Source organism: Scleropages formosus, chromosome 11 (assembly GCF_900964775.1).
Source record: "Scleropages formosus chromosome 11, fSclFor1.1, whole genome shotgun sequence".
Lineage (NCBI taxonomy): Eukaryota > Metazoa > Chordata > Actinopteri > Osteoglossiformes > Osteoglossidae > Scleropages > Scleropages formosus.
Window position 1 is genome coordinate 10277080 of NC_041816.1, and position 16117 is coordinate 10293196.

Sequence of the window (16117 nt, forward strand, 5' to 3'; positions counted from 1 at the left end):
TTGGCAAGTAAAGCTGGATTTAAGCTCCAATCACTCAATAAGATTTTGAATAATATATTTTTCCCCATCTGGATTCAATGAATTCCTTTTCAAACACAAAGTCTTATCAAGCAATGAATGTGACCATACCAGTCGGGGATTCTGAAGGGTCTATGATGTACAATAAAAATGAAAAATGATGGCAATAGCTGAAGCCTGTTGGTAATTGTCTATTATCAGATACACTTGCTAGATAATTATTTTAAAAAATAATGAAATAAAATGATCACTGATTTCATTAAGATGTTTTGATGCCTGAAGCTTGTGAATTAACAGACAAGTCAATGCTTTACATGCGCATGTTTTAGTAATTAGCAACAAGGACTACTTTTTTATTAGTCAAAATTCAGGGCAAATGAGAGATAGACACATTAAATTGACAGAATAGAGGAGGTGGTATAATCTATAATATATCTTCTGATTTTAACCTCTGATAAGGATGCACAGCATTTTTTGCTGAATGTCGTTTGCAGTGTTACTTGTCAGGCTTGCAGTGGTCCAAAGCTTATTCTGGAATCACTGGGCACTAGACTAGGAGGGGTACACCCTGGATGGGATGCCAGGCCATTGCAGGGTAGCTACCAATGCACAAATGCACGCGCGCATGCATGTACGCACACACTCTGTGCAAATACTGTCGCCAATTTACCTGATAAGGATATCTTTGGATGAGGAAAACATGCAAACTTTACACAGACTATGCTTGAAAAGCCCAGTTCCAGCCCATCTTAGCATACAGTATCTTTGAGGTAATATCAAAGTCACTACAGAAAAACAAAAATCTCCAGACAATTAAACCCATAACTGCTATTTACAAAACAAACAGCAAGCAGTAAACAGTCTGTATATGTTTTCAAAAGGCTGAAAGGATACCACAGTCCAGCAAAGGACATTTAGTTAAATGCCTATGTAACTAGACGGGGGTGCGTTGGTGCAGTGGGTTGGACCACAGTCCTGCTGTCCGGTGGGTCTGGGGTTTGAGTCCCGCTTGGGGTACCTTGCGACGGACTGGTGTCCCGTCCTGGGTGTGTCCCCTCCCCCTCCGGCCTTATGCCCTGTGTTGCCGGGTAGGCTCCGGTTCCCCGCAACCCCGTATGGGACAAGCGGTTCTGAAAGTGTGTGCATGTGCCTATGTAACTATAGAAACCAAGCTTAAATTCTTAACCCCCAACATCATTTATCACAGTACTGTTTCCAGACTTTACACATAATGGCAAACACAGAAATAATAAAGAGGAATCTCATGAGTTAACATCCACTGGTGATCTTGCTGGTGTTTTACGAACCCTGAGATGATATTCAGTTACAGTAGGTTTAAGCCTGTACTGCTCTATACAAACAGCCACAAATCACTGTAGACCCCACAGAACATCATGTGATCTACTACTCTACCACAAAAACCCTCCAGAGATCTTCAAGACATATACCGCTTGACAAAACTCCCATTTATTCAAACCAATTTTAAACATATTTAGCAGTACAGAAAATGACATCTTTTTAAGAAGCTAGAAATGCAGAGCCAATGAAATTTGCCATTTGATTTCTGCACGTTTGAGGCATAGCGTACTCCTGGGAAATCTCGGACAATAGCTTCCTGCTGACAGCCTCCTCTCACTGGTAATAGGAAACTTTGTTCATCAGTGTTTGACACATCTTGCGCATTTAGAGCTAGCATTCATAGAAAAGTCTACCTTACAAATGATGTAATGTGTATTTTTTGCTCAGAAAATTGTGATGTGCCCACAAAAATTCTTTAACTAGAGGATATATTCATGTGGAATGTTAAGGCATACAGAAATGCAATGTTGCTAAGTGCATCTAAATGGTAAGATGGCCACTCATACCCAGGAGACCAATTAAGACACTTTTGAAATTTCATTTCAGAGATTTACAAGTTTTTCATTGTGAGAGCACAGCTGAGACCAGCCAAACACATCACCAAGTTCTTATACTGCTTTGGTATCTACATTTGGGGCTTACAGATGAAGAGATGATCAATACCAGAACAATTCAGGTGCACAGCAGATCCTAGGTTGGAAAATCAACAAAGTAAAAGCCAACCAACCCCATATTACACCTGTGGTGTAGCAATGAATGCCCTTTAATAGAAGCCCTGAACAGAATTCTTTTCAGGATCAACACTGAACCGTAGCAAATGCTCCAGCAGCGGTGAGGGTGCAAGGGACAAGGAAGACGTGCAGCAACAGACATTCGTTTGGATGCCAGAGAGATTAAAGGGGCCTAAGAACAGACCTTACAAGAAGACACCGACCCTTCCTCCTGGAGCAGGGAGGAAGGAGAAATAAACAGAAACAATGCATACTGTAATGCATAATGACAAAGGAGATCCACATGCACACGCTCAAACACACCATGAGCACACACAAAGGTGCTCACAGCTGAAAATCAGCTGAAATATACCACAAATGTTGGTAGCACACACTATCAGCATGTTTATGCTAAACTGCACATTACATAAATTCAGGAATAACTCATGTTAAAACAGCAGTGGATTGAGACAGGGTGATACAGACCTGTTTTCCTCCCATGGACTGAAACATCTTCTCCAGCTGGACACGGAGTTGTTGAATGTTGTTGAGGAGGATGCATGGCTGAATGACAGGGTAAGCAGATTTAGTCATTTAAGACATTGGAAGACAATGGCAATTAATCCATATATCTTAGCAAAAGACATTTTTAATGGTTTACTGCTATTTTATTTTACAACAGACACAGTATGAAAATTGCAGCAGCACATGGAAAGATTACAGGTTTTTTTAAATAAAAAAAAGTTTTATAAACCTTTTGAAATTGCACAATGGCTGTGAAAGGAATGGGCAGATGTAATGTATTAGATAACACAATTAATAAAGGGAATATCTGTATATCACTGAACTATCCAAAACAGGTGGATATGCTGAAATTCAATACTGTTCTTCATTAATTTGCCTTGGACAGACTCTATCATTACAGCTCTGTAAGAACCAGCTCCTACTAAGTTGCAGAGAGACACCCCGGGAGGTAAGGCATCAGCTTTTCGATTCCTGAAAATTCCCACTGCATGCAGAAATTCTTTCACCATACCACTTTATCCTTGTCCAAATATGAACTGAAGTCCTTTGATATGATTGCAGCATACTGTAGCAGAACTTTATTGATGGTCTGTGAGGAGAAAAAAGATCATAAAGATACTTTCGGATTGCCAAATGACAAGTTGAATGATGCATTACATTTAATTATAAGTGAAATCACAACAATAAAAACAATAATTCAAGTTAAGAGTGTATGACGAACACATGAAACACTATTTATTCATAAATTATTCAATGGAAAAGATCAGAAAAATTTCCCCACAGATAAAAGATTCAGAGCCACTGATCTAAACAGTGTGTATTTATCATGATTGCAATCATGCATCATGCTTTTCTGGCAAACATGTAAGTAAACTGAATATTAAAAGATGTTACTGCTGATGTTGACTGAAATCAACTGAAAGGTCTTTGAACCCTATGGCTCTTTACTGAGACAACCAAAGCCGAGGGTCATTGAAGCAGTCATAGCACTAGGTTTTTGCCCAGCATCATCTTGAAGATGATCTCAGGGTGACACAGTGTGGTTTAACTGTTACACACTAACATCGCTTGTATGACTAGTCTGTGTGACTCAGTGTGTGGTGCATGCAGGTTTTTTGCCTTTTTATCTTGAACTAATCAGAGGGATATTTCAAAGGCAGGTTACACTGAACCTAGAAAAATTTGGAGCAGTAGGTAAGTGTTGTCAAGCTGCAATGTTTTACTTTGATATGTAATGCATTAAAAAATCAAACTTTCCTACTACTGCCATGTTAGGATGCAACCCAGGCAATAGACTGGAGTGACAAATTTCTTCCTGCACAGGCTATAAATAACTTATCAATATCAAAACTGTCTGTGCAACCTTTCTGACTTCATTATGAAATGTCATGAGAAGCACTCCTTTAGAAGACCTTGCCACTTAATGTCTACCTTCTCAGGTCCTCTCCCTGTCAGAGAGCAGGTCTCATGTTGAGGGGTCACTGGTTCTGTGGACATGGTGTGCCCTGAATGTAGGGTTCTCACCTTGGCGAAGCGGCACATGAAGTGGGCCAGTGCCTGTGGATTAGGGCATTCCAATTTCTTGATAATCTCGAAGCTCTGGTTGAGCTGCGCAAAGACATCCACCACGGAGCAGGAGAACAGAGCATGTTCAGAGGTCTGTTGGAACTAGGAGGGCATAAAGAACAGTTTGTAAAGACCTGTCATGTCAAAAATATTCCTTTTCAATTCTAAACAGAAAGTTTGTTTTTTATTCTGACACAGTGTGAATTCATTCAATGTGTTACTGTTACCACAACAAAAAAATCCAGTCCAAGATAAAACACAATAAACAGTGCTGTTATGTAAGAAAGACTTGGATGGTAAAAATTTGAAAAAAAAGGTAATTAAAAAACATGAAATCACTGAAAGCCATTCGGTACTTACACCATCCTTCTTGTCCCTTTCCAGTGCTCCATGTAGAAACTCCATGGAAACATCTTCATTTTCATCTAACCACTGAATGACAAAGGGCTCGAACCATCTGCGGGGGTGCAAATAATTCCATACATATCAAAGAAAATGTTGTTTGTAAACAGACACTTCAGGTATGGCTACGCCATGTACACACAGGATATTCCAAAATTTAACTTTTTCAACATACGTAAAACAGATGAATTGCAGGATTAGCATGGGCAAGGTCAGTACATCAGCTATTGTATCACACAGATCAGAGTGTTTAGAGTGGAAGGAGATCCTCTTTTATGTGTTGTTTTACATGACAGGCTAATGAGGCAAATGCCAGAAAAAAGTCATTACATGGACTGGGACACCTTTTCACCTTTTCACCAGGTGGTGATTTTGTTAACTCCTGGAGGGAGCACTGAAAAATGTACTGCACATGAAAAATTCAGAACCAGTGGAACACTTTAGTTCATTCCAGCAGTATGGACTGCTCTTAAATTTATGCAGAAAAATGCTGTTAGAGTCACTGTAATAATGAGAATAAAGTCTGAAAATACACAGTATATTACTTAAGAAGGAAGTAGAAAGAAATAATTCACTGCTTGAAACGACACAACTTTAAACCTCTGAATATTACAACAAAATTATACAACTAAAAATTAAGAAACAACAACAATAAATTTTTCTTGTAATATTCACTGCAATGTCTAAGCTATAGCATTAATATCCCACAAATTTAGAAAGCTAATTTAACCATATATTTGTTAATTGTTTTTAGCTGTAGTAGTTATTGCAGTTTAACAAATTAGCTCTGCTGCATGTAAAGCACTTGTACTGCCAGTCTGCAACATGTTATAACAAACATGTTCTGAATATAATATATTAACAATCCTATGATAGAGTTACAATGTCTAATTGACATAAAGGCATTAATCTGAATGAGCGCAGAAAGAATAATGATAGGGAAAGTAAAACAACATGGGGTGGAATAAAAGGCGTTGCCCACAGAGCAAGGTGTGCTTCAGAGAGACAGGAGGGGGAGCACTGCAATAAAATGAGACTAAGGAAAGACAGAATCAGTCAACACGAGGAGCAGCAGGGAGAAAAATGGAAGCAGTAAAGACTGGAGGAAGCAGATAGATCTGACATCTGGCAGCTTTTACTAAATATGTTTTCTAATACTACTACGTCACTCCACATAATAGTATCTGTCAAAAAAATAAATAGATAAATAAATAAAAAGAATGAGAAGACATTAAAAACTGAGCAGTGAAGAGACTCAGCAGCATCGGGGTACGAGGAAATGCATGAGCATAAAGAGGCCCTGGCATGAGTTTGCCGTATACCATGGTTTGGCTGCGGGGAAATCAATCCAGGTCAAGGTGTTATATGATTAGTAGTGCAGATGCTGATCTTGGCTACCATCCCAACCCTCCCCCAGTCTGTAATTCAGCCTAATGGATTGGATGCTATTCTGCTCGCTACAGGGCACAAGGACAGGGCAATTTGCTCCTTTGCACCCGTTACTATACAAGACTTGTAATACAAGTGGGGATGACCCTTCCAGCACACTATGAAATGTCTGAGTCAAGCATCAGACAGAAAAAGAAATGTTCATTAGTACAGTACCTGTGGAATGTTTAATTTCACTCCATGTATATTTTTTCTTTTAGCAGACCGAAAGCAATGTGCAATGGTTCCTGAGTAGTACAGTCTGTGTAATCTTTCTCCCATCTGTACAAGAGAGCAGTATAACACACTCATTCCCTCACATATACACACACTAAGGGCAGTTTAGATTCAGCAGTCCACCAGAATCATCTTTGCACCTGGGGAAGAAACTGGAACATTTAGGTGAAATACTTGTGAACAAGAGGAGAACATTCAGATTGCAAACTATTGATGGACTGAATGGGAATGGAATCTATACCCAATCGTACAGCTCTGATGCTGTGAGGTACCCATGCTACAACACTGTACCACGGTGCCATCACTCAAAACAGAAAATGGATGATGGGCATTTGAAGTTAATGACACTTTTTTTTGCTTTCACTTCCAAAAGAGAATTGTGTTATTTAAAAGAATCAGGTGCAGAGGTCACATCAGTGCAGCTGATATGTATACGTACAGAGAGTACTCTGGCGCGGTGTCCTTGAAGGGAGGAAGATCTCGGACATACTCATTATAAAACCATTTCACTTTGAAGTGCAGGTTCATATATTCCGTGCTCTTGCAAAGACGATGCTTCTCATGTTCTGTGAACAGAGAAAACAATATAGAAAGCAGAAAAAAATTATGCATGTACTGTATAGCCAGTACCAGAGTAACATGTGTATTATATTATACACACTTACACACAATTATAAAATATATACCTTAACTGACAATGAAGAGTTCACACAAGTACTTTTGCTCAGAAGGATAATCGTGGAACAATTTCTATGTTATTTAAGAACTTAACCGAAAGGAGAAAGAGGTCACAGACATCCTTGAATTTCAGGTCCTGGAATCCTGAGATGTTTCACAGAGCAACAGCTAAGATGTATTTAGTAAAACAGTGGCTTGACGTTGCCGGAATGAGGTGCCAAATGGAATGTGACTGGATACATAATGAAAGTCAGAATGGATGAAGGATGTTCTGTGGCTCCAGCAGGAGGGTGCACACCAGCGGGGAGGAAAGATGCGTGCTGACAGGACTACTGGAAGGCAAGCAGACTGCTCCATCTTCAATGCATAGCCATTAAACACAAATAGACCCCGAACGCTGCAAAACAGCCGCAAAGCTAGAGCCAGGTCAACACGGAAAGGCTGGAAGCTGCTGTTTGTGTGAGCAGAAAGAAAATTTAAGAAAATGCTAACTGTTCATCTGTTTTCAGTATAATATCTTTGCATGTATAATATCTCTCTCAATGAGCAGCATCTCACATCCTCGCAGTGAGGGCTCTGTGAAACTCAGGAACTCCTTGGGTGTGGATGTCTGTATTTGCACTGAGGATTCCCCTTCTGTGCACTGCTGGTGAGACACTCAAAAGAGCAGGGTTATTGCTACAGACTTAATCTGAAAGAATTTGGTTTACTATAAATTCATTTAGCTTATGCTTGCCTCCAAAGCAACTTACGATGTGAAATTTACTATATGCTAAGCTACTTAAAATGATTAACCCATTTTCAGGTCATTTTTACCTGAGAAATTCAAAATAAATACCATGTCCAGGAAAGAGGTGATTCAAACCCAGGTCCTTTAGATTGCAGTGTGACAGCTTTAACCTCTATGCCACCTGCTAACCTATTCATATTGTAATTGGCAGTGTGCTCCTTGCACACCTGAACTGCAGCACCATGCATTTGCACTGCAATATTACTGTGGAATACAGAGTTATTTCTAGAGCATTTTAATTCCAACACTTTCTTTCGCTATCTTATACCACTGTTTGTGAAGTCTGGATTCACAGACATAGAATAATAGTGAATTCTTATCTGCTGTGTTTGTTACGCCCCCACTTGTGCTGCTGGCCTCTTCTGTAATTGAAAACAACATTTATCTTGAACAAATACAAGAAACTTTTTAGAGAACATTTTCTCGTACTGACATAAGAAAAACCATTAATGACATTAACCTGAAAGGCAAATGATTAGGCACTTCACTTGCAAGGGTCAGAACGCACATGTCTGCAACCCATCATGTACCACTTATCTCCACCAAAATAAGAGTAAATGACACAAAACAGGCAAAACCGTGGCTATTTTCTGACAGTGACTGAACCATTCTATCTACACAAACCATCTCAAAAAACTTTTTTAACAAATATATTTTGAGGCAGGGTGTATTGATATAACCACTGAGGCCTGAGGTGTTCTGTGTTCAGACAACCCATAAACACTTGCTTCGTGATTCTAATCAATTCAACACTAAAAGTTTTCCGTATTTAACTCAACAGCCCAACTGGCAAAGATGAACAAGTACTGCTTAGAGGTTTCTAAGGTTTCTTACCTTTCAGTTATTCATATGTTTACAAAGGATAAACATATCAGCTTATTTTATACAGAAAACAAGCCCCCTTGGTCCACTGTCTTGTGGTCATATTTTCTGTTTTGCCTCCATGTGTGTTGAGCATAGAAGTTTTGTCTCCAGTCAACACTCCCCAGCATTGTTGTGTTATATCCACTTTTAGGCTGACCTCAACTATTTGAAAACTCAGGTGGAAGAAAGAGATGACGTGTGGTGGTCCTGGTTTAAGAACAGGCAAGATGGCACAGCAAGGGTATCGTAATCTGGGCACCAAACTGTAACCACGCTCCAACTGGCAGGCCAAGTCAATATGGGAACTAAAACTCCAAATCAACCCAGAGAGGGCAGCAGGACTTCTGAGTGCCATTCTTTTTTAAAGCATTCTTTGACTGCTCATCTCACGATATTAGAGGCCCTTTTAGCTTGGTGAAGCAACAAACACTGCCTATGAAATGTGAAACAGGAAGCTCCCCTATGGAAAGATGGTAGTGGTGGTGGAGGAGAACTCTGGGTCAGGGATGCCCTGTGGTCCAGAGGGGTTTCCACTGCAATCTTTGAGCACCTCTGGTCATATGCCTTTCAGCTTAGAGGCAGATGCTGGGAGGGGAATTCAGACAGAACAGCCAGGGACAATATGAGAGGACAAGTTCTTCTCCCCAGCAGGGCTTCTCATGACTGCGATGCTCTCCTCGCTGTACACAACAAATGACCTGAAGCATCCCTGGGGGAAGGGTTAGTGTACGGACACAGTGTTTAAGTGCGATGCTCCTGTGTGACAGCAAATCTCTCCCAGCGTGGGATGAAGCAAGTGGTTCCATGGGAGGCCACGGCGAACTGCCAGGAAGATTCTGCCAAATGACTCCTAATCCTACAAGACACAGCATCACACCACAGAGAGAACCCAGTGAACCAGAGCCAGCTATGCACCCAGAAAATATGGGCCATGAATATTTATATTTGAATTTCAAACTCTGTAATACTTCACAAATCCTGTCCTTCACACATCCGATAAATGCAAGGTTAAAATGATACTTAAACCACAGTGGTGACTTCCTTTAAGATATCCATACACTAAGTTGATACTAGTAATTCTGATTTTGGACAGCTGTGGCATTTTAAAAGTGTGAGTTTGTAAATTTAAGCAAAAAAGCTGAAATAGATACTAGGTTTATTTTTTAATATTGAATGAAAAACCCAAGAAGCTGAACTCAAATGTATTTTTATACTGACCTTACAAAAATATGAACAAATCTTAAACTGAAGTATGCAGACTAGTACAACTTTTGTTGTCTGTCTGCTGAACTGTATTGATGAAGTCTCATAAAATTCAGAGTACTGAGATTTTAGAGGTTGAAAATTATTGCAATGCTCCTTTGTGAAATATAAACAGCCGAGTGAAGAATTGCTTTTTATAATAAAGTACTGCAGTCCTGAAGAGACGAATGTAACGGCTCATTCCATTAGGGACTACCGTACTAATTGTGGGTTCAGTACAAACAGTTGTACTGAGAATGGCAAACAGCTTTCTGAGTTCCATGGAACTGATTTAATTATACATTTACTGTAATGAAAAGATCCAGAACAGAACAAGCTAGCAGAATCACAAGATACAGCACCATTTCACAGAAGAGAACAATTAAAAAAGGGAATTGATGGCTTGTTAAAGAAATCTGGGTGACAGGCTTATGGTTTTTTCAAAAGGACCCTTTCCTGCAGGAAATAATCAGTGAAATGATAATCACCGCTCCCAGTGTTTGATGGAGCCTGTCTGTGCCAGTTAAGATATGCAAGGGGAAATGCAGCTCGGATATATGGTTTCAACTTGGGACAGTTTGTGACTAAAAAAACCTCTCCCTTCTACAGTTCCAGAGTGCAAGCACATGGGATTTCTGCAAAACTTCCATAGCCTTCACTTATGCAAAGGTATTAAAAAAACAAAAAATTATTTGTATTAAGCCACGCAATACGTTTTCACTGACTCCAAGATGCTCTTTCCTTATGAGATTTTGTGCATACGGAAGCTATTCTGAGTTCCAAACCTTAAAATAGATGTTAAAATAATTCAGATGTAATTCTGCAAGGTCTGGCAGTCAAGCAAGATACAGACAAGTAGGTTGATCAGAAAGGAAGAAAGAAAAACCCACACACAAATCACATCCAAATATATCAAAAGGTATTTCTCTTTGGCTGAGACACTGTGCTCTGAATACAGCTCTGGAAGTCTTAGCTTTAAGAAATTTACATTCAAATACAGACTAAATATGAAGTCTTCAACATATTCCGAATAAATCTATTGAGATACCTGTATTAATGTATGCTCTGTGCAGTTTCATTTTAAAACCTCAGGCTTACAATGTAGAAACCACATTGAAAAAAATTAGTGCTGTGAATCTGAATTTAAGATTGTAAAAGTATCTTCACTGTACTGTGTATCCATACATACATAATGACACATGGACCCCTCAGAATGAGTGCATATTTCAGAGAATTTAATCTGCATTTTTAATCATAGCAGCTACCGGCTGCACCACCCTGCCACCTCACAGTTCCTGGGCTTTTTGGGTATAGGTTTGAATCCAGCTCAGGCTGTGTGGAATTTGCCTGCTCTCCTTGGGTTTACTGGGTTGCTTTCCACATTCCAAAGACACACAATTCAGACGTGCTTGACACTATGGATGTTCCTCTACTTACAATGGTTCGACTTACGATTTTTGAAGTTACGATGGTACAATAGCACTTCTATACTTCGAATTTTGAATTTCGATCTGTTCCCACGCTTACGATACTCTCTCCCAGTGCTGGGCGATGGCAGTGAGCCGCAGCATCCATTCAACTATGCTTGCAGTCTCTGTAGCAATCACACAAACGAGTGTAAACAACTGCAAGTGTAAACAACCAATACTGCGTTGAAAGTATTTTTTATTTTGTGTTTTCGCATGCCATCATGTCTACTAAACACCCATGTGTATCCATCCATCCATCCATCTTCCTCTGCTTTTATCCGGGGCCGGGTCGCGGGGGCAGCAGTCCGAGCAGAGTCCTCCAGACTTCCCTCTCCCCGCACACCTCCTCCAGTTCCTCTGGGGAAACCCCAAGGCATTCCCAGGCCAGCCGGGAGACATAGTCTCTCCAACGTGTCCTGGGACTGCCCCGAGGCCTCCTCCCAGTGGGACAAGCCCGGAACACCTCCCCAGGGAGGCGTCCAGGAGGCATCCGGAACAGATGCCCGAGCCACCTCAACTGGCTCCTCTCGATGCGGAGGAGCAGCGGCTCTACTCCGAGCTCCTCCCGGGTGACTGAGCTCCTCACCCTATCCCTAAGGGTGCGCCCAGCCACTCTGCGGAGGAAACTCATTTCTGCCGCTTGTGTCCGCGATCTCATTCTTTCGGTCATGATCCAGAGTTCATGACCATAGGTGAGGGTAGGAACGTAGATCGACCGGTAAATTGAGAGCTTCGCCTTACGACTCAGCTCCCTCTTCACCACAACAGACCGGTACAATGACCGCATTACTGCGGACGCCGCATCGATCCGTCTGTCAACCTGCCGCTCCATTTTTCCCTCACTCGTGAACAAGACTCCGAGATACTTAAACTCCTCCACTTGAGGGAGCAACTCCCCCCTAACCCGGAGGGGGCAATCCACCTTTTTCCGACTGAGAACCATGGCCTCGGATTTGGAGGTGCTGATTCTCATCCCCGCCGCTTCGCACTCGGCTGCAAACCTCCCCAGTGCACGCTGCAAGTCTTGACTTGATGAAGCCAACAGGACCACATCGTCCGCAAAAAGCAGAGACGAGATCTCGCGGCCACCAAAACAGACACCCTCCGTTCCCTGGCTGCGTCTAGAAATTCTGTCCATGAAGATAATGAACAGAATCGGTGACAAAGGGCAGCCCTGGAGGAGTCCAACATGCACCGGGAACAGGTCTGACTTACTGCCGCCAATGCGAACCAAGCTCCTGCTCCGGTCATACAGGGAACGAACAGCCCGTAGCAGCGAGCCCCGAACTCCATAATCCCAAAGTACCCCCCATAGGATGCCACGAGGGACACGGTCGAATGCCTTCTCCAGGTCCACAAAACACGTATGGACTGGTTGGGCAAACTCCCACGAACCCTCCAGCACCTTAGTGAGGGTATAGAGCTGGTCCAGTGTTCCACGGCCAGGGCGAAAACCGCATTGCTCCTCCTGGATCTGAGGTCCGACTATCGGTCGGATTCTCCTTTCCAGTACCCTGGCATAGACTTTCCCAGGGAGGCTAAGGAGTGTGATCCCCCTGTAGTTGGAACACAATTTCCGGTCCCCCTTCTTAAAAAGAGAGACCACCACCCCGGTCTGCCAGTCCAGAGGCACCGTTCCTGAACTCCACGAGATGCTGCAGAGGCGTGTCAGCCAAGACAGCCCCACAACATCCAGAGACTTGAGAAACTCGGGGCGGATCTCATCCACCCCCGGAGCCTTGCCACCGAGGAGTTTTTTGACTACCTCAGCAACTTCAGCCAGGGTAATGGACGAGTCCCCCTCCAAGTCCCCAGCCTCAGCTTCCTCTACGGAAGGCGTGTCGGAGGGATTGAGGAGATCCTCAAAGTACTCCTTCCACTGCCCGAGGACATCCTCAGCTGAGGTCAGCAGCGCACCACTTCCACTGTAAACAGTGTTTGTGGAACACCGCTTCCCCCCCTCTGAGTCGCCGGACGGTTTGCCAGAATCTCTTTGAGGCCGACCGAAAGTCTTCCTCCATGGCCTCACCGAACTCCTCCCAAGCCCGAGTTTTTGCCGCGGCGACTGCCAGAGCCGCGCTCCGTTTGGCCCGTCGGTACCCGTCAGCTGCTTCAGGAGTCCCATGAGCCAGCCAGGCCCGATAGAACTCCTTCTTCAGCTTGACGGCATCCCTTACTTCCGGTGTCCACCACCGTGTTCGGGGATTGCCGCCGCGACAGGCACCGGAGACCTTATGGCCGCAGCTCTGAACCGCCGCCCCGACAATGGAGGTGCGGAACATAGTCCATTCAGACTCTATGTCCCCCACCTCCCTCAGGACCTGGTTGAAGCTCTGTCGGAGGTGGGAGTTGAAGACCTCTCTGACAGGGGCCTCCACCAAACGTTCCCAACAGACCCTCACTATGCGTTTGGGCCTGCCAGGTCTGTCCAGCTTTTTCCCCCGCCATCGAATCCAACTCACCACCAGGTGGTGATCAGTTGACAGCTCAGCCCCTCTCTTCACCAAGTGTCCAAGACATATGGCCGAAGGTCAGAAGAAACGACTACAAAGTCGATCATCGACCTCCGACCTAGGGTGTCCTGGTGCCAAGTGCACTGATGGACACCCTTATGCATGAACATGGTGTTCGTTATGGATAAACCGCGACTAGCACAGAAATCCAATAACAACTCACTGCTCAGGTTCAGATCAGGGAGGCCGTTCCTCCTAATCACGCCCCTCCAGGTATCACTGTCGCTGCCCACGTGGGCGTTAAAGTCCCCCAATAGAACGACAGAGTCCCCAGTGGGAGCGCTTTCCAGCACGCCCTCCAGGGACTCCAAGAAGGCCGGGTACTCTACACTGCCACTAGGCGCATAAGCACAAATGACAGTGAGAGACCGTTCCCTGACCCGAAGGCGCAAGGAGATGACCCTCTCATTCACCGGGGTAGACTCCAACACATGGCGGCTAAACTGGGGGGCTATTAATAAGCCCACACCCGCCCGCCGCCTCTCACCTTGGGCAACGCCAGAATAGTAGAGAGTCCACCCTTGGTCGAGAAGAGTGGTTCCAGAACCCAAGCTGTGAGTGGAAGTGAGCCCGACTATATCTAGACGGTATCTCTCAACTTCCCGCACCAGCTCAGGCTCCTTCCCCGCCAGTGAGGTGACATTCCAAGTCCCAAAAACCAGAGTTGGCGCCCGAGGTTTGGGTCGGCCGGGCACTCGGCCCCGACCACCGCCCAAATCACAATGCACCGGTCCCTTACGGTCTCTCCGGCAGGTGGTTAGCCCACCGAAGAGCGGCTCCACGTCATCGCTTTGGAGCTGAGCCCGGCCAGGCCCCGTAGGCATAGACCTGGCCACCAGACGCTCGTATGCGAGCCCCCTCCCCAGGCCTGGCTCCAGGGTGGGGCCCCGGTGACCCCATACCAGGCGGGGTAAACGAAAGCCTTGATTTTTTCTTCATAAGGTGTTTTTGAACCGCGCTTTGTCTCGTCTGTCATCCAGGACCTGTTTGCCATGGGAGACCCTACCAGGGGCATAAAGCCCCAGACAACATAGCTCCTGGACTCATTCAGGCACTCAACCCCTCCACCACGGTAAGGTGGCGGTTCACGGCGGTTCACCATGTGTGTCTCCTGCTTAAATTTGCCCAGCTGTAGCCTATGAAAAGTGTTCTGAGTACGTTTAAGGTAGGCTATGATGTTCGGCTAGTGCAGTACTGTATTCTTTGTCGACTTACGATTTTTCCACTTACAATAGGTTTATCGTAACGTAATCCCATCGTTAGTCAAGGAGCGTCTGTAAATCGTCTGTAGTGCTTGTCTTGAAATGGACCCATGAAACAGGGACATCTTTTAAAAGCTATTTATGTTGCAGTCATACTTTTACCAGGGTAAATTTCCTTCTTTGCACTGCGAGATCTCAAATTATGTGTGTAAAGGAAGCATGAGTGATATCATTTCATGAAAAATAAATCTTTTCCCTATGAATGCCAACAAAGAAGTCCAGGATCTCAGATGAATCCTTCATTGAAAGCTGTCAATCTGGAAGTATCTACAAGATTTCAGACAACAGCTCTATTAGCACCAACTTGCAACAGGCACTATTTTGAGAGAATAGTTGGTCTTATTGCTTTGGACCTGCCCGAAATTCCCTATAGCACAAGGCCCGCTCCAACAAGACAACTGCTTCCTACAGTAGACCGAGATTGTATTCTATGGGAAAAATTCCAGGTGGTAAGGTTAGAGGAGAGAACTATTCAAGCGGAAGGAGGCCTTTGAGTTTTTAAGGATGTGCCATAGAAAATCTGGATTTAAGAGGAAATCTGTGGAATAATTCTTAAGATTTGATTTTACAAATACCTTTGTCCAAAAAGTTCACATAATAATAATCACAATTATAATTATTTTCATGTAATCAGGATAGTTTACAGAATGTCATCACCTGTTTGCAGTTTTGAACATTACACAATTATTGAGGTGCTACATTTTCTAAACCACTTCACAAATACATTTTCAGGGGTACAGCAGCAGGTGACCCCAGGAAGTTCAACCTTTGACTTGTATGTCACAAATCCAATTACGTTACCATACACTAATTTCTGAATCAGGTAAAGCACAATAAAAAAGAAATAGTATACAAATACATAGCAACAAATGGTTAATCCAGCTGTTGTGATTGACAGTCTGTTATACATGAACTAAAATATCAGTTGACCATGAAGGGGCAACTAAGCTGATCATTAGAACAAATTATCTATAAAGAATTTTAAATGAATTAAGCTTTGTTAATTGAAAGCATATTTATCTGTGGATAATAGGTACACAAAACTAAGGGAGCA

The 16117-nt window shown here is 43.3% G+C and overlaps 1 protein-coding gene across 5 annotated transcripts in view; it reads right to left on the minus strand.

Annotated features, from left to right (window-relative positions):
* unc13c (unc-13 homolog C (C. elegans)) overlaps nt 1-16117 on the minus strand; it is a 91170-nt gene that overhangs the window by 17920 nt on the left and 57133 nt on the right. For 3 of the 5 annotated variants that reach the window (XM_018739603.2, XM_018739604.2, XM_018739602.2), the window contains exons 20-25: nt 6685-6811; nt 4539-4635; nt 4137-4280; nt 3124-3201; nt 2574-2651; nt 2293-2319 (exon numbers count right to left, since the gene is read on the minus strand). In XM_018739603.2, coding sequence (XP_018595119.2) covers nt 2293-2319; nt 2574-2651; nt 3124-3201; nt 4137-4280; nt 4539-4635; nt 6685-6811 — 551 coding nt within the window. The remainder of the gene's footprint in view (nt 1-2292; nt 2320-2573; nt 2652-3123; nt 3202-4136; nt 4281-4538; nt 4636-6684; nt 6812-16117) is intronic. The other 2 variants (XM_018739606.2, XM_018739605.2) reach the window with 1 other exon arrangement.